This window comes from Phyllostomus discolor, chromosome 6 (genome assembly GCF_004126475.2).
Source record: "Phyllostomus discolor isolate MPI-MPIP mPhyDis1 chromosome 6, mPhyDis1.pri.v3, whole genome shotgun sequence".
Classification (NCBI taxonomy): domain Eukaryota; kingdom Metazoa; phylum Chordata; class Mammalia; order Chiroptera; family Phyllostomidae; genus Phyllostomus; species Phyllostomus discolor.
In genome coordinates, this window is record NC_040908.2 from 69974730 (window position 1) to 69999337 (window position 24608).

A 24608-nucleotide genomic window follows, 5' to 3' on the forward strand; every position below is an offset into this window, starting at 1 on the left:
TCATAGAGACCTGGCACTGAGCAAGGCTTATATCAGCACTGCCATCCATGCTTTCCATTAGAGATGGGACCCTCCATGGTCAGCTGATGTTTATTTCATAGTCAGGAAGCACAAATAGGATATAAGAAGCCCCAAGGCATTCAATGGGTTGGGAAGGCTGGAGAGGGATGGGTGTGCTCAGAACTGTGCTGCCTGGTTACTGCAGGTGATGGAGGAGTAGAAGCAGGTGGGGTAGGGTTAGGGTTAGGGGAGAGGGTACCCTATGGGGGGGAAATATATATATATTCATTCATTCATTCCCAAACTTATGTATGTGGGAGTAAGGAAGCCATAAAATGTTTTAAAACACTAAACACAAGTAGTTAGAAATTAGCAAATTTCCTTAAAAAGAAAAAAACCCTGAATCAAAGAGAAATTCAAGATGAAGTTTCAAATTACATATGTACACACATGCTGTTTAACCTCATCCTTTTACATGTTCTGCCTTTGTTTCATAATGAACATAATACAGTTGTTCATGCACATATATGTGGGGTACATACACAAGATATTTTGATAACTTGAATGGGCCATCAAAATAGTTTGGAGAACTTGGAAATCTTGATCAAGAAAATGACTAGGATAGTAGCTTCTAGGACAAATCATCAGTGGGGAGGGAGTAATGCTATGTGGAGATGGCAGAAATGGGAGGACAGTGGTGGAGGTGGTTGGGTCATGTGGTGGCCAGAGCCTGGACGAGGGGCTGGCCCAGGGACAGAGGACAGGCACTGGAGGGACACATTAAAGGAAGAATCAAAATGGTCTGTCAGCCACCTGGGAAGGAAGGGGAGAGCAGCACAAAGAGAAAGGGGAAGTCTACAAGGATGCCGACTAGAGGGAGTGTGCAGAGAGGGCTTATTTTGACATTTGTTTTAAGTCTGTTGTAACAAAACATGGCATGTTTTAGGAGGATTGGAAAATGGGAGAAGAACAAAGGTGGGCTGTGTATGTACAGGATCTCACTCAGGTGGTAGGTGAATCTGCCTTATGTAGCACTTTTAAAAACCTGAAAGGCTGGGCCCCACTCCTGAGATTTTGCAGGAGCCCTAATGGGGCCTGAGAATATGCATATGCTACAGGTTCCCAGGTGCTGCCGCCACCACTGCTGCAGGGCACACTTTGTGTAGCTGTGGTCAGAATAACCATCATCTGTCCGTCCTACCTACTGGGGTCCCTGAGGAAGGGGGTTTCTCTTATCCAAGCTTTGAAAACAGAGTGGTGGGTGTTTTTGAGATGGTAGATGAGTAAATAGTTGAGGATTCTTCTGGGCTTTTCCAACTCACTGGTTTTGGGGCTTTAGTAGGCCCGGTGCTCTGCAGGCCGTGGTGCTGACCACCCTGGGCTGCACAAAGCAAAATGGGCATCCTCATAGACCTCAGAACTGTATGTCAGACTTGCTTCCTGCAAGTTGTTAATATTAAAATAATACAAAAATATAGAAAGGTTACACCTCATGTCTTTTAGACTTTGTTCTGTGAATAAGTACACATGCATGTGTTTTAAACATGCACAGTTTTAAAAAGATTGATTATACAACATGCATTCAAGTTTCCTTCTCACTTAATGTTGACATTTTTACATGTAAAGACTTTTTTAAAAGGACTAGTTGTCATCTACAAATTCCACAATTCCTTGCATTTTTAACCACTTTTAAAAAAGAGGAACATCTTGGGACAGAAAATTTTCCTGTGGGAATATCGGTATGATTTTATTAGGTAAGCCAATGGGACCATGTGAGTCACTTAAAAGTTTTGTGGCTGAAGTATGAGACCTGCCAGGGGACTACAGGGCAGGGAGCTGAAAGGACTGCTGTCCTGTCTGCTTCTGGGCTCATCCCTGGGGTCTGGCTTTGGGGAGGGCTCGGAGAGGGCTGGTGTCACGGGGAGGTACAAGAACCTGGTGCCCTGTTACTGGAGCCCGCTCAGGCACCCCAGACCACCTGTTTCTCTGGGACACTTCTCATCTTGCATCACCAGTGAGGACAAGCACAGACTTGCCTGGCTGGGCCTCTTCAGGTTAGGGAGCAGTCAGGGATTCTCCTTCAGTGACAGCTACTCTTTGGTGGATCATGCTGCCTGCCTTTTAACACCTCATTCTTGTAATGGGGACTGGAGACCAGAGCTCCCTCCTTCTGCAATTCTCCCTTTCTTATTTGAATATATTAAAACAGTAATACCTTCTAATTTTGACCTTTCTGATCCATTTAAACAGCTAATAATGCTTTTCTTACTATTAGAATAGTGCATATTCTTACCTGCTTTGAAAACCTTTTCAGTTGTACTTCCTAAAAGTTTATCTAGGTGAGTCAAATACTTGATCTGTTACAGTTCTAGAATTGTCACTGTTCATTGGAGGTAAGCAAGGGTACATCTTTCCTAGGGGTGCTGAATGTTTTGTCCAGGTGGAGGCAGGTAGCCTCGGGTGGTTGGGGTGGTAGGATTTCCTCAAGAACTTGACCCATCCTTTTTACCCAGGTGGCACAGCTGTGCCTTTGATGGGAGGAGGGTGCACTGCTCTTCATAGGGAACAAACACATCAGGTGGGGAGGAATCTAGCCTTGTGTCCTGGGTTGATTTGAGGACTGCCACCGGAACATCTGAACATCAGTGCGTTAAAGGGGTAAGGATATACCTGACAGTGTTTTGGTTTTGGTTAAGTCTTGGTGCTTAACCAACAACTTCAAAACTTGGTAGTGTAAAACAGCAAGCAGTTTATAATGCTTATGGGTTCTTTGGGTCAGGAATTTGAAGTGAGAGTGGCTGCTCTCTGTTTTGTGATGTCTAAGACTTCAGTTGGGAAGTCTCAAAACAGGTAGACCTGGAGGAGCCACTCCAGGTGGTTTCTTCATGGCAAACCTGGCTCCTGAGGATGGGCCGGGCTAGGACCGGCTGCTGGAGTGCCTGCAGGTCAGTTATCCAGCCTTGAGGTGGTCAGACTTCCACAGCAGCCCGGGTTCCAAGAGCCAGTGTCCTGGAGACAACGAGGTAGAGGTGCCTGCTGTTTTATGATCAGCTCCAAAGGTCACAGAGTGTCACTTCTGCTCTCTCCTGTGGTGACAGTCACAAGTCCTCCAGATTCAAGGAGGACCCAGAGACCCCATCTCTTCATGGGAGGCATGTTGAAGAGTTTTCGGACAGGTTTGAAAAGTACCACCACGTTGGGTCTGCCTTTTGTGTAAAAACACAGTGACATTGTACAGTTGCTGTGAGTGTTTGGCAGACAAACTAGTCATAGCTTAGACGAAGTGTTTTGTTTTATTTAACACACTCAGACAATCTGGAGAGGAACAATAAACAGTCACAGCGGAAGGAGTATAGCAACGTCACACTTCAGTGTTACTGGACCTTTCAAGCAGCCCTGTGTTTGTTCAGGGTTTCTATTTTGAACACTTTTCTAAGTGAAAGTGTTCTTGACCTGAGTGAGTGGAAGGTGGGATTTGCTGTTTACTCTCCTGAAATGGGAAGCATCTTCAGTATTCGAATAGTCTTTTTGTTGCTGCCCCCTCCCCAAGGGTTTCATGAAGTTAATGTTGCTTAGTTTGAGTTTGAACACATGTCATACACACTGGGAGGCTGAGGGGAGGGGGTTAGTTTACAGGACAACTTTGAAAAAAAAAAACAACCAAGATGCCTTTTTTCTTTGGAGATGGTGATGACTTTGGAGCTCTGGAGAGGTCACACAGGCCTTGAAATTAGGCCTCACGTTTGCAAATGGTTGGCCTGGGTGACCCTGAGCAAGTCACATGATACTCCTCTTGGCCGCTGTCTTTGACTGTGAAATGGAGGTAGTAACATGGCCTTGTGATTAGAAACAGCGAGGATGAGAGGCCCACGTAGAGACTGGCATTGCTGCACTTCCTGGACCCGTGCCTTGGCCTGGTCATGAGATTCCCCCCGGGGTATGGCCTCTGCCCACCTACCTGGATGCAGCAGTCAGCGCCCTGTGTCAATGAACCTTCACCATGCCAGCCTCAGTTGTCCCCTCCCTGCACCTCTGGCTAGTGCTGGCTTTCCCAGGTCTCTGTTTCTACTAGCCTGTTAGACATCTTTCACCTGCATCACTATAGGATGCCTTGAACCCAGGACATGCTTTTCCCAGTCCATTATTTCTCCCTCAGCCATCCTCCATCTCTGGTGTTCTTATCTCCCGACATTATCCATGGCACCACCCCACCCTCTCATCTCACCCTGATACACCACCCATCTCCAGGACCTGTCAGTTCTGTCCTCTGCGTTCTTGTGTCAACCTGGCTTCTTCCTTGCCCATTTGCTCTTTCTTTCTGTTGTGTTGAAATACAGGCTGCCGGTTATCACACCTTGGAGTGCTTGCTGGTGTCCATTAACTAGGTGTCTTAGAATGCTACAAAAGGCAAAACAATGTTATCCATATTTGACTCATTAACAGAATCCCCTGGGGAGATGGTAAGAAAACCTTCTTCATCTAGCTTGATGCTGTGGGCTCCTGGTCCCGTCTCTTCTCTCCATCTCCTCCTTAGGGCCCCTCTGCTGGCCTTGACCTCCCCCACTCTTTCCTTCCAAGAGCATTTTCTTCAGAGCCCAGTAGATGTCCCTGCCCATGCTCACAGTTCAGACCTGCCTCCTCCTCTCTGCTCCCCAGGACTAGGTTTAGTTCCCTGGTATGTATCATGTATAGGTGGCTGGTGGCTGCTTTCCCGTCAAGAACAAGGGGATTACACCCAGCCATTCCGGTATCTTTTTGAGCAGGGAGATACTGACCCTGGCCAAATCCAGGCTACCCTCGAGCTAAAATAATTGTGACAATTTTTGAATAGTTGAAGAAAAGCCAAAAACCCCCCACAAAACTATTTCGTAACACAAAATTCGAATTTCAGTGTCCTTCGCACAGCCATGTGTTTCCAAATTATCTGGGCATGCTCCACAGTGGCAGAGTTGGGGGGCTGCTTCAGGCATCACACAGCCCGGAAAGCCTAAAATATTTATAATCTGTTCCTTTATAGGAAATGCCTGCTGACTCTGTCCTACAGCAGCAATTCCCAGTCATTCGGGAGAGTCTCGTCTCTCCCTCCCTCCCTCCCTCCCTCCCTCTCTCCCTCCCTCCCTCCCTCCCTTCCTTCCTCTCTTCCTTCCAGAGAGCCTCCCTCCCTCCCTCCCTCCCTTCCCTTCTTCCTTCCTCCCTCCCTCCCTCCCTTCCTTCCTTATCAAATATTTAATGAGTACATATTACATGCATGTGTATCAGTGCCACAGATAATGGCATTGAACAAAACAGAAAATCTTTGCCATTTGGAGCCCACATTTTGTTGGACGGGATCAGACAATAAATACAGATTCACAGATTAGTCGATATATAGGTATGTTAGCTGGCGATAAATACTGTGAAGAAAAAGAAAGTAGGTTAAGTGTGAGTAGGAAGGCAGAGAGGGTGATGGTGGTGGTGGGTTTATTATGATGGATTGGTCAAAAGAGCTCTTTGATGGGGTAACTTTTGAGTTGAGACATGAGAGAAAGGGGCAGTGAGGAGGCATTTGGGAGAAGGGTAGATGCCCTGAAGCAGAAACAGGCTTGGCAAATTGGGGGAATTGCATGGTACCAGAGTGGCTTGAGCCTAGACTGGAAGAACAGAGGGGTGGGTAACAGGTTTGGGTGTGGCCGCTGTTTGGTTGGAGCCGCTGAATAACCAGACAGATGCTGCGAGCTAAAGAGCAGGGTTTATTAACAGGGAATAAGAGGAAAAGTGGAGCCAACCTAGGGAGGTTGGGGCTTGGGGAGGAAAGTAGAGAAAGTAGAGCCAACCAAGGGAGGTTAAGACTTGCTCAGTTGTTCTTAGGGCAGGGTTTTTAAGTGCAAAACCCCACAAAGGGTAACTGGTTGGGGTGTCAGAGTCTGATTGGCTAGAGCTGGTTGCTGGGTGCTGTTTCTGCTGACCATTGTTCTTGATACGTCTTGTCAAGCTCAAGTTAAAGCTGCATCTTTTTATGCCGGATAGGCTTGCCCCAGACCCCAATCTTAGCTGGGCATCTGTTTGTTCTGGGTCTGGTCGGCAGGCAGTTTCCCAGGCTACAGCCTCCCACAGTACAGTTTTCCCACCTGGTGATTTTCCTTTCCTCCTAGGCCTACCTAGGTCTGTCAGCTGTGACTGGTCACCAGATCCTTCCAGGTCCGAGTCACCTGGGACACTTAAAAAAATACGGATGCCTTGGCTCCTCTCCTGAGACTCTGAGTGAGGAGGTCTGAAGACCACATACGGCCTCGCAGGCTCTGGGAAGCCTGGATTTTATCATTCGAGACTGGGGAGTGCAGACCCCCTGCTCCACCCTGAGCCCATTCTTGTCATTTTCACTCTGGAGGGCCTTTTAAAGCTAAAGGGCACTGTGGATTGGGAGCCTTTGCGGTAAGACGTCACAGGTAGCTTGGCTCCAAACAGTGACTCAATAAATAAATGTTTCCATTTTTTAAAAAAGACCTGCATTTACGTTAGTGACTGTCCTCTGTTCCTGCTGTGGGAGCATGTCATTTCTCTCTCGGGACCGTCCTGAAGGACTGAGTCTCTGTGATCCGGGTAAGTTCCCGAGTGTCCTACAGGTGGCCAGTGTCCCACCTTTTCCTGCATGTGGGCTCAAGCTGTTTCTTCCTGTAGGCCCAGGTGAACCCCTATTGTTTCTTGTCACCTGAGCCTCACCTCCTTTGGGACCACTCTTTTCTGGCCCACTGCTCTTAGGGTCCTTCCTGTATATCACATGCACATTGCTTACCTGATGCATGAAGTTCTGTGTGTAGGATCATACCCCTCTGTACATCTGTAGGCAGTCTCTGTGCATCCAACTTTATTGGATGGGTGGATGGTGGACTTTAGGAAACTTTGAAAAAAGACAACAAGTCCCAAGTCCTCCATGATTTGTGTAATTAAGCACTAACATCTTTATGCCAAAATGGTGAGCCACTGGCATGCTTGCCTGCAGTCATGCCTTACATACTGTGGTAGTAGATGTGCATTCATGTGCAAGACAGGTTTCCTTAATTCACATTTCTTCCTGTGCTTAGAGTAAAAGTGTGTGTGCTTTCCAGGTGAAAGTGGAGATCAGAATGCCCAATAAAAACATGCTAAAGCATACTGTAGCCATTTCACTTGTACATATGGGAAATAAAAATGGTTTGTCTGACCTAGTGCTATAATAACAGTACTTAAAATAGGGCAGTAGGAATGTACCTTCTTTGTTGCCTAGTGTTATAGGAGAACTCAATCCCCCTTTTAAAACTAATATGCCTTCAAAAATTCCAAGCTGTTACGTGCTACATATTGGTGGGTCTTCATCTGTTTGAAGTCTTGGTAGTCTTCAGAGGATTTTTGAAGGTTATGGGCCAGGGTTTTGCCTGGACTTCCAAGGATCCTCTCCTCGCCTGCCCAACCCTCCACTTCTGAAACTCATCCGTGAATCCACTGAGACCCATGGACTTCAGTCTGAGAGGAATTGTGTTCTAAAAGGATTTGTCTCAAGTAGTTAGCTGATTAATATTTAATAAACTAAGGCTAATACAGACAAAAGTGTTGTGTTAGCCCTTTAATTTTTTCTTTGTTGGAAAAGGACACTCATTTTTAATCATATCTTTAAAATAAGTCAGTTTCTTGCCCTACACGAAAATTTCTGTGTAATAGATTTTCTTGATCTAGGCTTCCCAGCATAGCATGAAGTCTACATACAGACATAATGAGAAATGTAGAACCAGTGAGCCTCAGTTTGCATACAGTATATTTTTTAAAGTTTGTATTAAAGTTAGAATAATTTATCTTGAAAGCTTTGTAAGAGAACTTGGTTTTAAGCCCTTTGTTGATAATCCTGATCTTTTTTCTTATACTTTTCTTAATATTTAGTGCTTGTATCATACACAATAGATTAAATTTAGTTCAATTTAGTTCCAGTATTCATCAAGTGCATCTATTAGCAATTCATTTTGAGACACTGTGAGGCGCATTGCAAAATTTTAAAAGCAATGTTACTTTTAGATAATGTTTAATTGCAACATTCCAGGATAATTTACACAAAACGCAGGGTCATGGAAATCACTTGTGTCTCTGCTTTGAAATGAATGTGTAGTAGTGAGTGTCTTTTCCTGCCTTGTCTGTGCTGGGTGCCGAGTCCTTTTATTAGCCGAAGCAATGCTGGGGGAGCTTTTGAGAGTTAAAAGGAATCCAAAGCACTTGACCTAAAAACATTTTGAAGATTAATTGGTAGCAACATTTCTGAAGATGAAAAGTACTAAGCAATGGGTAAATGGGAGAAAGTAAAAACATATCTTGACCTCTATTTACCTGATTTTGGTGCCTGGCCCTCATGTGCTTGATGTTGCAAATATGAATGAGGAAACACCTGATCTTGCAGGAAGACCACCTATAAACTGCCAATTAAAAAAGAAGTAGCAACACAGAGGGGCTCCAGTGTTCCCTGAAACAGGGAGGGAGGTTGAGTGCTCAGGTGACACATGAGGACATTTCTGGCCTAGGCAGGAGACCACCTGCAGACAGAGCTAAAGGGGTGGGGGTGGTGAGTGGTTTAGGAAGGTGGAGAGTCTTGAAAAGGGGGCTTCCTAGAAGGGGCTGCTGTGGAGGGTTGCTTGGTGGTGATGAGAAAAGGCTCAGGAAGCTTTGCGGTCAACTGGAAAGAGCAGGTTGCTGGGAGGAGGGTATGTTTCCAGATGCCAAGGGCCAACTGAAGAGGGCTGAGCCACAGGACTAGAATTGGGTGTTATCTTACAACCCTTGTTATCTGTTTATAAAGGCTGGTGCAGCGGTGGCTTTGGGTTTTATTCCTGCGGCTGCTCCCAGGGCCCCAGTCCATGTACTAAGGGAGAGATGCTTCAGCAGGACCACTGGGAATTGGGGGAGGACTTGGGAGACCCTGGTATCTTTACTTCTAGGAAGGAGAAGGTGTCCGGGAGTGGAGGCCGACTTCATTCCCTGAAGTGGTCTAAGTGATGATAGAAGCATTGAGAAATGTCTCCAAAACAGACAATTTAAATGGACTCAAGAAAAGGTTAAAAAGGAAAAACTAAATAACTAAAAATGACAGACTAATTTGAATAGGTTGTCAGAAGGCACTCACCACCCAGAAGGTACGTTATGGAATGGCTAATTCCTCTTGTGCACTGTTCCATAACATGGAAAGAGAGGGACGGCTTCCTTGTGTGTTTTGATGAGCCAGAATGAGACAATATGTCTATTCGAGATATACACAGTAAAGAAAATACCCATGGGGTTTGGCCACTCCTGGCTGGTCACTGATCTTGGGGCTTTGTTTTGGTGGTGACATCACCTGCTATGGGATCAAGGATTGACACACCTGTTCGCAAGTTGTCTACGAAGAGACTGAGAACAGGATTTTAGCAAGGGTTTAAAAATCCCTCTCCTTTAAAAAAAGCTAGGGTTTAAAAATCCTTCTCCTTTGAAAAAAGCAAGGTAAGGCAAGCACATAAATCCAGGGACAAATAAGCAAGTACTCGTGTCACCATATAAACTCTGTGTTTTGGCATTTTCACATGGTCTATTTCTGTGTATTTTTTATTTGCAAAGTCATACTGCATATATTTTTCCCCTCTGGAACTCCTACAACTACATTCTCATGCTACAACATAGTTTCATAGTCATATTTAATGGCTTTCTGATTTCATTGAATGGCCATATCATAATTTAGATAGCAGCTTCCCAATTGTCAGATATTTTGGTTTATCCCACTGTCTTTTTTCTTTAATTATAAATAAGGCCATGATTTGTGAAGGCACCTTTCCTGTATTTATGCATATGGCCTGAGGATAATACTCAAAAGAACATTACATGGTCCATACATATAAACAGTTACTGCTTTCTTGATGAATAATAAATATTATACTGCTTTATTTTATTTCTGCCATTTCATGCTCACTTGCCACTTTTCTGTGGTTACTTTATTAATCTTCTGTCATAGTTTCCTACTTTATTTGAAGAAGGATATGATTTTATGGAATTGACAACATGTCCCTTCTTAACAGTGGGGGTTTCTGCTGGGGGGGGTTTGATTTTGGACACAGTTTTATTCAGTAAACATTTATTAAAGCCCTAGTGTACTGGAGGGTAGCAATGAGAAGATGCCCAGGAGTAGCTCTAACCTCAAGGCTTTCCCATACTCACAAAATTGCCAGCCCTGTGTGATGGGAGGGTGTTTTGTTATTTGCTCTCTTTCTTTTCCCAGCACCTAGAAGCACCTAAGAGTACCTGGCCATTTGGAGGAGTTCAGCATTTGGGGAATGACCACAAAGGGCTGAATGTGTATAAAACCTTAGGACCACTCATTCATGGTGAAGGTTTTTGTATGACGTAATCCCCTGTTCAGTAATTTGAAGTAGTTGCTTCTAGTCCAGTCTTATGTTTTCAAAGTCATCTGTGGTAACACTTTGCTGTTGCAGCCCAGTGATTTATGCACACTTACCAAATGCCATCTGTAGACGTGATAACCTATAATCTGGGAGGCAGATCAGCAGACAAGACACTGCAATGTAAGGGAGACTGAGGATGGATGGATGGATTTCTGGTTGAAGTTTAGCCACGTCAGGCCATTTTTTAACTTCTCTGGATTTTGGTTTCATCAACACTAAAGTGTTAAGTGGCTGGACTGAACCCTCGGATCTCTTTCAGGCACACAGGTCTTGGATCCTTGTGACTGGCTTTTCCTCAAACAACAGTTGGGGACATACTGTTAATCAAAACACATGCCAAGTTGAATGCCACACCTCGAAAGAGATATTCCAAAATTAGAGGGATATATATAGGGTCATTTTCACTTATATTTTTTTAGTAGGACTTAATATTTTAAAAGTATGCATTTCATGGCCCTGGCTGGCATAGCTCGGTGGATTGAGCTCGGGCTGCGAACCAAAGCATCACAGGTTCGATTCCCAGTCAGGGCACATGCCCGGGGTTGCTGGCCAGGTCCCCAGTGGGGGCCACATGAGAGGCAACCACACATTGATGTTTCTCTCTCTCTCTTTCTCCCTCCCTTCCCTCTCTAAAAGTAAATCAATAAAATATTAAAAAAATAAAAGTATGCATTTCATTTTCTTCATGAGCTATAATTTAGTATTCTTAGTGAATTTTAAAACATTGGTTAAAAATTAAAATTGTATTCATTGAAATCCTTGAATATCATGAACTTAAATACTGACTTTTTCTTCTTTCCTTACAGCTGTTTGGGGCAACTTCGTTAATATGAGGTAATTATTTTTAATAATTTGGATATTGTAGTTGGGTTTTATAGACACATTTCGGTTGTCACATGTACACCACTGATGTCATGGGTTAATTAAATTCAATTTTAAAAATGCAACTGAATATTTTGCTGCTCACACATCTGGGCTGTGTCTTGTCTTCTGTGGGTATTCCTGAGGGATGCAGCGGGTCCCTGGCCCCACGTGGATGCTGAGACTACCTGTCTGTCTTGAGGAAATCTCTGGCCCACCTCTGCATTATTCGTGTTGTCTAGTAGGGCAGGAGGGACAGTTAAAAAAGTGAAATCCTTGTGTTAATTAATGTTCACAAAAAAAGTCAGCAAGTTTTAATTTAAAGAAAAATTTGCTTCACTTTGTTTTTCTTGGCAGTATTGTACAACTAAAAGAATAGCAATCACAATTGTGGTGATTGGATTGAACTTGGAAGTTTCACACTGCTGCACAGGGCTGTAAGGGAAAAAAGGCTTGCGGTTGCTCCCACCAAGGCTTTTCAGTTTGGGTCGCTTTTACAAGCGGGGCCTCCTTGAGCTGATTCCTGCCACCAGGGCTGTGTGTGTCTCCTGACAAAGGCTTCTGTGTGTGGCTAGGTGGAGTGTTCAGATCCAATTTAAAGGAGCTCTGTTTTTTTACTTGGAAAAACTCCATTTATATTAAATCCCCAGGAAAGCCTGGCAGTCAGACTTATACTCCTGTAGATGCACCTCCTGCTTTGAAATCCCATGTTGGGTATAATGTGAAAGTGAGATTATTTTAATTTAATAGAAACAATGCTAAGGCAGTTTGGAGCATATGAGATGGGTTTAGGAGATTTCCTCTCCCTGGTAGTCTTTATTTTCCTCTAGTGCACCCCTGTCTGGAGGGAATTGGCACACAGGACTGATGTTTGAAAGGAGAGGGAGGTCTGCAGCCTTTGGTTTGTGTTGTGGAAATTTGTTAAGAAATAACTGTTAAGGTCATAAAGCCTTTCAATTGATCTCAGTTTTATAGTTTTCTACTCAACAGGTCTATCCAGGAGAATGGTGAAATGAAAATTGAAAGGAAGATTGAAGAGGTTAGTCTCTTCCATATTTTGCTTCTGGTTTTTTTCTTTATATTATATTTATGTACTTCAGTTCTTTGCTTATGCTGGTATGATTATTTTAGCAGCTTGATGCTGATCTATGATTTTGAGACCATCTCTCAAACAGTGATCCCTTATTTAATAGGAGACTTAATATATATTATGTGTAGATGCATCTCTGTGTCAGCCTTTGTCCATTTAATAAAGGTGTGCTTTATTAAAACAAATTCTACCTTTATGGCAAAATGAGTTTAAACTTCTTTGTGTCTTTTTGGTTGAGCCTTCCCAGCATTTCTTAGAGAAAGGGATGTGATTACCTGTACAGGGGTGGAGGCAAGCACCAGAATCCTCTCACCCAAGCAGATGCTGAAAGGAAAAAGGCCCAGCTCAGATGCTGGGATTGAGAACATAAAGAGTGTTTGTAGGCACCAATGGGGAAATCACAGCTATGTCCCTGAAAGCTAGCTCCTCTGGTTGATAATACACCTTCCATTTAAAAATAACTACTTAGGTTTTAGTCAAAGAAGTGCAGATATGGATGGACTGTTGTAATATGGCCTGGGAGGGGATGAAGAGTTCCTCATTTTGAATTGAAGCCAGCTGCTGGATTCCTGGGAAAGCCCTTGGGTTTTTGCCCTTGTTGTTGTGTCCACTCTCACAGTATTAACACACATGGAAGGGATTGACTCGGCCTGTCATCTTGTCATTTCCATGCTGGAGCTGATCCTCTGGAGATAACATGCAGAAACAAGATGTTAAGTCTTTGTGGGCAGCAATTAGGGGATTATAGTTTCTGAAGAGACACCAGTGGTGTTGAGCTGCCTATGAGCCAGAACCGAATTTAATACTGTTCATAGTAAGGTCACAAAGTAAAAAGGTTAATTTTTTCAGAGACTTAATGCATCTATGGAGCAACAGTTCCAATGTGCAATTTATCATTTCAAATCTAGAATTGTGATGAAATAGTATAACTTAATTTCAAACTGGAATTGAATTGCAGGAGAATTAAAGTTGGTTTTGCCTTATGTCATGCCTGTCTGGAACATCAGAGTAGGGGGAAGTGGTGGAGGGCTGTGCTTTTGCTTTAAAAGTGATGTTGATTATTTTGTTTTAGATTGTTGAACCACTTAGAGAAAAAATAAGAGATTTGGAAAAAAGGTATGTATACTTTTTTGTTTTGTATAAATGCTTGTATCTTAGTTATTGACCTTAGAAGGTTAATGTCTTATGTAAGTTCATTCCGGCTGAGTAATCACTTCTGTGAAAGGTGTAAGGCACTGTCAAGACAAGAACTTTCCCATGACAAGGTAAGTTTTTATTATAAAATTAGGGTGCAGTGTCTTTAAAATGTTTTTCTTTTGCCATTAGGAACTATTTCTTTTTTAAAATCATTTTTTATTTTTCAATTACAGCTGACATTTATTATTGTCTTAGTTTCAGATGTATACCCCAGTGATTAGACATTATATAACTTACTAAGTGATTCTCCTGAAAAAAAAAAATCTCACACCCATCTGAAACCATACATAGTTATTAGACTATTATTGACTATATTCCCTATGCTGACCTTTACCTCCCTATGACTGACGATTCTGTAACAACCAACTTGTACTTCCTACTCCTGTCACCTTTTCCACCCATCTCCCCAGTCCTCACCCCCACCTGACATCCATCAAAATGTTCTCTGTATCTAGATTTGTGTTTTATTGCTATTTTATTGTCCATATTTTTTATCTTTTTTCTTCTTAAAGAAGACTCTTCAACATTCACATAATATGGGTTTGGTGGTGATGAACTCCATTAGCTTTTTCTTGTCTGGGAAGCTCTTTATCTGCCCTTTGATTCTAAATGACAGCTTTGCTGGGTAGAGCAGTCTTGGTTGTGGGTCCTTACCTTTCACACTTTGAATGTTTCTTGCCAGTCCCTTCTGGCTTGAAGTGTTTCTGTTGAACAGTCAAATTGCAGTCTTATTGGAGCTCCCTTGTAGGTAACTACTGCTTTTCTCTTATTGCTTTTAAGATTGTCTCTTTGTCTTTAACCTTTGGCATTTTTAATTATGCTGTGTCTTGGTGTGGGCCTCTTTGGGTTCATCTTGTTTGGTACTCTTCTGTGCTTCCTGGACTTGTATGTCTATTTCCTTCACCAGGTTAGAGAAGTTCCTGTCATTATTTTTTCAAATAGGTTTTCTGTTTCTTGCTTCTCTCTCTTCTTCCATCACCCCCATGATGTGAATGCTGATACTCTTCAAGTTGTCCTAGAGTCTTTTTACACTATCCTCATTATTTTAGATTCTTTTTTCTTTCTGCTGTTCAGATTGGGTGTTTTTCTGCTTCCTTATATTCCAAATCACTTTTTGATTCTTGGCTTCATCTTCTCTACAGTTGATTCCCTATAAATTATTTTTTGTTTCAGTTAGTGTAGCCTTCATTTCTAACTGCTTCTTTTTTATGGATTTCATGTTCTTTTTTTCTGCTATTGAAGTTCTCTCTCTGTTTATTTAGTCTTCCTGTAAGTTTGTTGAGCATCCTTATTACCAGTGTTTTGAACTCTGTATCTAGGAGATTGCTTGTCTCCATTTTGTTTAGTTCTTTTTCTGGAGGTTTGTTCTGTTCTTTCATTTGGGACATGGTTTTTTGTCCCTCTATTTTGGTAGCCTCTGTGTGTTTGTTTCTATGTATTAGATAGAACTGTTATGTCTCCCAGGTTTGGTAAAGTGGCCCTATGTAGTAGATGTTCTGTAGGGTTCAGTGGCACAGATTCCTGTTAACTTGACCAAGCTAGGTACTCCAGGTATGCTGTCATGTCCTGCCCCCCACCCCGATGTGGGCTGTGTGCATTATTCTTTTGTAATTAAGCCTAGATTGCTGTTGGCTTGCCAGTGGGAGGGATTTAACCCCAGGCTGCTCTGCTGCAAGGACTGGCTGGGACTACTGTGAAGGATCGATTGTGTAAGGACCCACCCCACAGAGCAGGACTTACTTCAGCAGGGCTGTGGTGACCGCTGAGTCTGTCCCTTGAGTGTGTCACTTGTGGAGGTAGTTGGGTGATGCTATTATGTGGTCTGTAGCTGTCCACTGGGTTCGCTGGCTCTGGGGCCTCCCAGAAGGTGCAGACCAAGATCAACACTGTAACACTGGCATGTGTTACAAAGCAATTTTCAGATGGTTGCTACTTGTGCTGGGCTTGGAGGTTCCCAGGTGAGGCCAAGCTGTGAACCAAGGCTGGCTGTTGTTAGTGCCAGGCCTGGGGTCACTTAGTGAGAGGTACACTGAGGCCAGAGGCTACTCTTGGGGAGATTTTCGTAAAATCTGAAGCATGGCGCAAGACAAGCCATTTGTATAGAAAAGCCACTGGAAATATCTTGGGTGGGCCCGAAAGTGGGCTGGGGCAGGGTCTCAGAGAATCACCAGTGTGGGCTTATAGTGTTAGATTGATGGAGTTTTCAGATATGGTTCCTGCTTGCCGACTCTGTGGGGAAGGGCTCAGAAAAGAAACAGTGGCCTCTGCCAGCACTTCTCTGTGGCAGAAAGCTGCTCCCCAGCTCTCACCCTTATGTTCGATAATTCAGTTTCTCCCCTTATGTCCCTTGTGCCTTTCAAGCTGCTGCTCCAGTGCTGGAGCTTATAAGGAGAGTCTGAGTAAGTCTCTCCATGGGCTCTGTGAGAGGAACTGCCTGTACTATCTCCCTCAGCCTCAATCCCTGTTGGTTTTTATAGCCAGAAGTTATAGGGACTTTTCTTCCTGGCACTGGAACTATTGGCTGTGGGTAGAGGGCACAGGTGTAGGCCTGGGACCCCCTAGCTCAGGGAGACCTCTGTAGCCAAGATATCCTTCCCAAGTTTATGTGCCACACGTGGGTGGGGGACCAGCCTGTTCTGCATCTCTGCCCCTCCTACCAGTCTTGATGTGGCTTCTTCTTTATATCCCTGGTTATAGGACTTAGGCAAATTTCAGGTGGTTCTGAATGATGGTTGTTCTTTAGTTTAGTTATCAAGAACTATTTCTGATGAAAGTAATGGATTCTCTCCAGAGGGGAGAATTACTTCTTGGTTTACTTAAATTTATTTTTCCAGGGGTCTTTGTGAAGCCCAACCAGAGATCCTGTGCTAAAAGTTCTTCCTCTAAAATCCTCTCTGTTTGATTTCTATAAACTGTGATGATCTAAATGAATGTCTATGTAATGTTTTTGCTTTTTCCCATTTGAGTAGAATACCCAAGCAGTCAGAACATTGGAAGAAGAGAGGATCTGGATCTGTTGAAATCTTTCCTTTCTGAACTCTGTGCATTTCTAAATTTCTGGAATTTCTAAGCCTTACCTGTACTTTTTTGCAAAGTGATCAGATGGTTTCTAACATATAGTGATTAGTCTAAGAGAACAATTTCCAAAATAAGAAAACAATTTGGAGTTATAAAATCTACTACCAAATGTGAGTCCTATAAGAAATGATGGTCTTGTGATCTGTCATGTTGATTTATTTATATGCTTTTATGACCAAAATATATCAGGAAATTTCCAGAATTGAGTCTAGGTAAATTAGCTGGGAGGGAAGAATGTGTAACATTGTGGAAACTTTTATTTAAATCAGATTGCAAAGAAAATTTCTGCTCAGCCTTTGTCTTTGTCGTTCTGTTGCAACTTCCCCTGTCTCTCTTAAACAATTGAGCTTCGGGTATTAGAGCTTATTTATTTTTTTTACTATATTTGGAAAACTTTGGGTGTCTGGAGTAAGAGTTGGATCTTTAGAAGTTTACAAAAGAAAAATGATAACATTCATTAAAGTTTATGTAATGTTTTCTTTTCTTCGAGTGAGGTTGGATGATGTGTGTCAGCATTGTACAAGCCTTTTATCATGGCTAGAATAAAAGGGGAGAAATGGAGAGCAATTTCTTTCTTTGATTTTGGTATTTTCATTAAATGATTAAAGAGGAATAAGCATGGATAAAATTCATCAATCAAAATGTGTTTATTCACTTTCTTCTTTTCCTTAATTAGTAGTTTATGTGTGGTTAGGAAAGCTATTAATTTCAACTCTTACTGGAGTAAAAGTTCTTATTTTTAACAGATTCAGTTAGTAAAGAAGATTGTTATTTGTGCTATAAATCATTCTTTCCATGATTTGGTGCTGAAATAATAGTGCTTGTAAAATTCTCGATGAGAGCTAGAATCTCTGCCTTTGATGTGATTGGCATAATTTGAGGTTTTTTAAATTGGAGCTTTAAAAAGTAGAACTAACCCACCACAGGGTTTATGTTGGTCCAAAAAAAAATTGTCCACCAGCAGTCATTTTCTATTGAGAATAATATTTATCTGTGAAAAATGAATCAATTAGATAACTTCCCTATAAGCTAATGGCTTAAACACAAGGTCTCTTTAAATGTGAGAATTATAAAATTCCCTTTGATACTTCCTGTATGTTCTCTGTAAAATTTAGGTAACATTGGCATATAACATCATTAGTTTCAGGCGTACAACTCAATAACAATATTTATGTACACTACAGAGTGATTGTCACAGTGAGTCTAGTTAACGTCTACCACTGTACGCAGTTGCTGCCCTGCACCCATTATGCCCACCACCCCATCTCCTTTTCCTGACAAACATCCATCTGTTCTCTATACATTTTGTTCTATTTGTTCACTTGTTTTGTTTTTTTTAGATTACACATGTAAGTGAAATCACACAGTATATGCCTTTCTCTGCCTGACTTATTTTACTTAGCATAATTCTCTTAAGGTCCATCCATGTTGTCACAAATGGCAAGATTTCATTGTTTTCTATGGCTGAGTCATCTTGCATTATATATATTGCTTGTACCACAACTTCTTTTTATATTTATTCATTCATGGACATTTAGGTTGTTTTCATATGTTGGCTATTGTAAGTAATGCTGCAGTGAACATAGGAGTGCATATATCTTTTCAAATTAGTGTTTTCCGTAGTGGCCAGTCCATTTTATTTTTCCACTAGCAGTTCATAAGGGTTCCCTTTTCCACATCCTCCTCAACACTGACTTGTCTTCTTGAGAATAGCCATTCTGACAGGTATGAGGTGATATCTCATTATGGTTTTGATTTTCATTTCCCTGATGATTAGTGACATTGAGCATATTTTCATGTACCTGTTGGCCATCTGTATGTCTCTGGGAAAATGTCTATTAGGATTCCCTGTACATTTTTAATCAGTTTTTTGTTATTGAGTTATATGACTTGTTTACATGTTTTGGATTTAATCCCTTGTCAGATATATGATTTGTATATATCTTCTATATAGTTGGTAACTTTTTCATTTTGTTGATGATTTTCTTTGCTGTGCAGAAGCTTTTTAGTTTAATGAAATCTTATTTATTTAATTTTGCTTTTGTTGTCATTGCCTTTGGAGTCAGATCCAAGAAATCATTGCCAAGATCAATGTCGGGGAGATTACTGCCTATGTTTTCTTCTAAAAGTTTTAAGGTTTCAGTGTGTGGTGTTAGATAGTGGTCCAGTTTCTTTTTTTTTTCTTGCATGTTGCCATTTAGTCTTCCCAAAACCATTTATTCAAGAGACTTTCCTTTCCCCATGATATATTCTTGCCTCCTTTGTCTTAAATGCATTGACCATATATTCATGGTTTTATTTCTTGCTCTCCATCCTTTTTCATTTATCTGTATATCTGTTTTTATGCCAATACCATCCTATTTTGATTACTATACCTTTGTAATATAGTTTGATATCAGAGATAACGTGCTTCTAGCTTGGTTCTTGTTTCTCAAGAATGCTTTGGCTACTTGGAATCTTTTGTGGTTCCATAAAAATTTAGGATTGTTTGTCTTACGTATTTCTGTGAAAAATGTCATTGAAGTTTTGATAGAGATCACATTGAATGTAAATTGCTTTGGGTAAGATGGATATTTTAATACCATTATTTCTTCCAATCCATTAGCATGGAATATTTTTCCATTTATTTGTATCTTCAACTTCTTTCATTAATTGTCTTACAGTTTTCAGAATACATGTTTTTCAACACTTTGGTTAAATTTATTCATAGGCATTTTATTCTTTTGATGCGATTGTAAATGGGATTGTTTTCTTAATTTCTCTTTCTCATAGTTTGCTGTTAGTGTATAAAAAAGGAACAGATTTTTGCATATTGAATTTATATCCTACAGCTTTACTAAATTTTAAATTTGTTTATTAGTTCTAACAGTTTTTTGATAGTCTTTAGGGTTTTCTATTTATAAAATCATGTCATCTGTAAATAGGGACAGTTTTCTTTTTCTTTCACAGTTTAAGTGCCTTTTATTTCTTTTTCCTGTCTAATTGCTCTGTCTAGGATGTCTAATACTATATTGAATAAAACTAGTGACAGTGGCTATCCTTTTCCTGTTCCTTGTCTTAGAGGAAAAGTTTTCAGCTTTTCACCATTGACTATGATGTTACCTGTGGGTTTGCCATATAGTATGGCTTTTATTACATTGAAGTAAGTTTCATCTATGCCCACTTTGTCAAGAGTTTTTTTTTGTAAGTGGATGTTGAATTTTGTCAAATGCTTTATCTGCATTTATTGATAAGATCATATGATTTTATCTATTATTTTGTTCATGTGGTGTGTCACATTGATTGATTTGTCAATGTTGAGCTATCTTTGCATCCCTGACTTGATCATGGCGATGATTGTTTCAATGTATTGTTAAATTCAGTTTGCCATTATTTGGTTGACAATTTTTACATCTGTGTTCATCGCGTATATTGACCTATAGTGTTTTTCTTTTTGTGTGTTTTCCTTTTCTGGTTTTGAAAAAAAGAGTAATGTAGGCTTCCTAAAATGACTTTGAAAGCATTCTCTTCTCCAGTTTTTTAGATTTGAGAAATATGGGCAGTAAATCTTTTTTGAATGTTTGAGAGAGTTCACCAGTGAAGCCATCTGTTCCTGGACATTTTATTTCTTACTAAATTAATTTAGAATTTATTGGGGTGATATTGGTTAATAAAAATATATAGGTTTCAGGTGTACATTTCTATAATACATCATCTGTATATTGTATTGTGTGTTCACAACCTCAAATAAAGTTTCCTTTCATCACCATTTATCTCCCCTATACCCTTTCCACCCTCACCCCTCTTTCCCTCTGGCAATCACTATACTGCTATCTGTGTCTATGAGATTTTCTTTTCTTAATTCCTTCACCTTCATCCCTTTCCACTGAGAGATGTCAGTCTGTTCTCTGTGAGTCTGTTTCTGTTTGTTAGTTTGTTTTGTTCATTAGATACCACATGAATGAAAGTATATGACATTTGTCATTCCCTGATTGGTTTATATAACTTAGCATAGTGCTCCCCAGGTCTATCAGTGCTGTAGCAAAGGGTAAGATTTCCTTCTTTTTTTATCGCTGAGTAGTATTGCATTGTGTAGATATACCACAGCTTTTTATTCACTTATGTACTAATGGACTTTTGGCTACTTCCAAATCTTGTCTATTGTAAATAATGCTGCAATGAACACAAGAATGTATATATCCATTCGAATTAGTGTTTTGAGTTTCTTGGATAAATTTCCAGAAGTGAAATTGCTGGGTCATAAGGCAATTCAGTTTTTAATTTTTTGAGGTAACTTCATACTGCTTTCCACAGTGACTGCACCAGTTGGCATTCTCACCAACAGTGTACAAGGGTTCCCCTTTCTCCTCATCCTCTCCAGCATTTGTTGTTTGTTGATTTATTGATGACAGCCATTTTGACAGATGTGAGATGATATCTCATTGTGGTTTTAATTTGCATTTCTCTGATTAGTGACATTGAGCATCTTTTCATGTGTCTATTAGCTATCTCTATGTCCCCTTAGGACAAGTGTCTAGTCATGTCCTTAGCCCATTTTCTAATTGGATTGTGTGGTTTTGTTTGGTGTTGAGTTTCATACATTCTTTATAAATTTTGCATATTATCCCCTTATCAGATATACTGGTGTATATGTTTTCCCATTTAGTGGGTTGTCTTTTGATTTTATTGATGGTTTCCTTTGCTGAGCCAAAACTTTTTAGTTGATGTAGATCCATTTGTTTATTTTTTATTCTTTCCTTTATGTAAGATGATTTATGAGAAAAAATATTGCTATGAGAAATGTCTGAGATTTTACTGACTATGTTTTCTTCTGGGAGTTTTATGGTTTTGAGTATAACATTTAAATCTTTAATCCATTTTGAGTTTATTTTTGTGTATGGTGTAAGAAGATGATCTAGTTTCATTTTTCTGCACATATCTGTCCAATTTCCCCAACATGACTTACTGAATAGATTATCTTTACTCCATTGTATGTTTTTGACTCCTCTGTCAAATATTAATTGACCATAAGGACATTGGTTTATTTCTGAGCTCTGTTCTATCTCATTGATCTATGTGTCTGTTTTTATGCCAGTTCCATGCTGTTTTGATTACTTGTGACCTTGTAGTATAGTTTGATATCAGATAGTGTGATTCCTTCAACTTCTTTCTCAAGATTCAGGGTCTTTATGGTTCTATATAAATTGTGGGAATACTTGTTCTAATTCTTTGAAATATGCCATTGATAGCTTGATAGGAATTGCATTGAGCCTGTAGATTTCTTTGGGTGGTATGACATTTTAATGGTGTTAATTCCTTCTGTCCATGAACACAGTATATGCTTCCACTTACTTGTACCTTCTTCAGTTTCTTTCTTCAGTCTTATAATTTTCCGAGAATAGGTATTTTAGGTTAAATTTATTTGTAGATACTTCATTTTTTCATATAATTGTAAATGGGATTGTTTTCTTAGTTTGCCATTCTGATAGTTCATTAATGATACATATAAAAGTACAGCTGATTTCTGGATCTTTATTTTATATCTTGCAAATTTACTGGGTTCATTGATCACTTTTAGTGGGGTTTTTGTGTGTGTGTGTGTGTGTGTGGAATCTTTAAGGTTTTTTATATACAGTATCATGCCATCTGTAAATAATTGGCAGTTTTACAACCTTTACTATTTGATGCCTTTTATTTCTTTTTGTCTGATTGCTGTGGCTAAGCCTTCTAGCACTAAGAGTGGTGAAGTGGACATCCCTGTGTTGTTCCTGATGTGAAGGGAATATTTGTCATTTTTGCCCATTGAGTATGGTGCTAGCTAAGGGTTGGTCATATATGGATTTTATTATGTTTAGGTTTGTTTCCTCTCCTCCCACATTGCTTAGACTTTTTATCATATATGGGGTACTGGATTTTACCAAATGCTTTTTCTGCATCTATTGATATGACCCTGTAATTTTTATTCTTTATCATTTATTTATTTATTTAAAGATTTTATTTATTTCAGAGAGAGAGGAAGAGAAGGAGAAAGAGAGGGCAAGAAACATCAATGTGTGGTTGCCTCTTGCATGGCCCCATACTGGGGACCTGGCCTGCAACGCAGTCATGTGCTCTGACTGGGAATTGAACCAGTGACCCTTTGGTTTTCAGGCCTGCACTCAATCCACTGACCTACACCAGCCAGGGCTTATTTTTTAGTTTTTATGTGTTATATCACATTTATCGACTTGTGGATATTTTATAAACCTTGCATTCCCAGAATAAATTCTACCTGATCATGGTGTATGATCTTCCTAATGTATTGCTGGATCTGGTTTGCTAAGATTTTGTTGAGGATTTTAGCATCTGTGTTCATCATGCATATTTGTCTGTAATTTTCTTTTTTGGATTGTCTTTATCTGGTTTTGGAATTAGAATAATGCTGGCCTCATAAAATGAACTTGGGAGTCTTCTCTCCTCTTGAAATTTTTGGAATAGTTTGAGAAGGGAGGGTGTTAGATCTCTGCTTGTCTGGTAAAATTCACCTGTGTAAATTCATTTGGTTCAAGGCTTGTTTTTTTTTTTTTTAATTAATGCTTCAGTTTCACTAGTTGTAATCTGTCTATTCAGATTATCTGGTTCTTCTAGTTTCAGTTTTGAAAGATTGTATGTTTCTAGGAATTTATCCATTACTTCCAGATTGTTCAGTTTGTTGGGGTATAGTTGTTCGTCATATTTTCTTACAGTCCTTTGTATTTCTTTGGTGTCAGCTGTTACTTCTCTTTCATTTCTGATTTTGTTTATTTGGGTCCTCTTTTTCTTGATGAGTCTAGTTAAAGGTTTGTCAGTGTTGTTTATTTTTCTAAAGAACCAGTTCTTTGATTCATTTTTGCTCTGATCTTTATTCCTTTTATTTTATTCACTTTGGGCTTTGTTGTTTTTTTAAGTTTTTTAAGATTTGCTTTACATATATATATATATTGGTGCTCCTATGTTGGGTGCATAATGTTTATTGGGATTATATCCACTTGTTAAATTGTTCTTTTTATCATTATGTAGTGTCTTTCTTTGTCTCTCACTATAACTTTTCTTTTAATGTCTCTTTTTTCAGATATAGGTATTGCTACCCCAGAATTTTTACCTTTCCATTTGCAAGAAGTATTTTTTTCCATCCCTTTACTTTATCTTTCATTCTTATGTGGGTGATTTGTAGGCAGCATATAGCAGAGACATTTATTGAAGAAGATAAAAGAAACATTGCACATAGGTTAATGATACCTCAGTCCCCTTCACACTAGGCACCTTGGGACCTCATACGGTTCTCTTAGTCATTATCAGCTGCCTTGTCTTGTTTTCCTGAATCTCATCAACAGTCTGAAATCTCTTCCTTTTCAAAGGTGATTTTAGTTTTGGGAAAAGCCAGAAGTCGCAGGGTGCCAAATGCAGGCTGTAGAGGGGCTGAGTCACCTGGGTGATTTGATGTTTTGTGGAAAAGCTGCGCTAGATGTGATACATGAGTGGGTGCATTGTCATGATGAAGCTGCCAGTCACCAGTTGCCCATAGCTGTGGCCTTCTGAATCATCCAAATAGTTTCCACAGAAGAATGTACAAGCTTAATGCAAAATTTGATGCAGATTTGTTGCTCTATTTGCTCATTCATTTTGAATGTGACGGCTACACAGTATACATGCTCACTCAATGTTATCTACTGTCCCTGTGACTAGTACAGTGAAGTTGTCATTGTTTATGCATGCACATTCCAGTCCACTCTCCTTGGCTGCCAGGTTACATCAGTGTTGCACAAACCATTTTCATTATAGTAATAATATTTGGACTTTTTCCAGACAGACCTTGTATATATGGGTCCTGTTTTCTTATCCATTCATTCAGCTGTCCTATGTCTTTTGATGGGAGTACTTTAGCCTCTTACATTTGAAGTGGTCATTGATAGATATGTATTTCTTGCCATTTTATTATTTTAACTGTGTTTCTGTTTTTT

The 24608-nt window shown here is 40.2% G+C and overlaps 1 protein-coding gene across 2 annotated transcripts in view; it reads left to right on the forward strand.

Moving 5' to 3' along the window:
- UXS1 (UDP-glucuronate decarboxylase 1) overlaps window positions 1-24608 on the forward strand; it is a 130035-nt gene that overhangs the window by 17763 nt on the left and 87664 nt on the right. Inside the window, exons 2-4 of one of the 2 annotated variants that reach the window (XM_028516406.2) lie at window positions 11231-11258; window positions 12261-12324; window positions 13448-13491. In XM_028516406.2, the coding sequence (XP_028372207.1) occupies window positions 11231-11258; window positions 12261-12324; window positions 13448-13491 (136 nt within the window). The remainder of the gene's footprint in view (window positions 1-11230; window positions 11259-12260; window positions 12325-13447; window positions 13492-24608) is intronic. The other variant, XM_028516408.2, reaches the window with a different exon arrangement.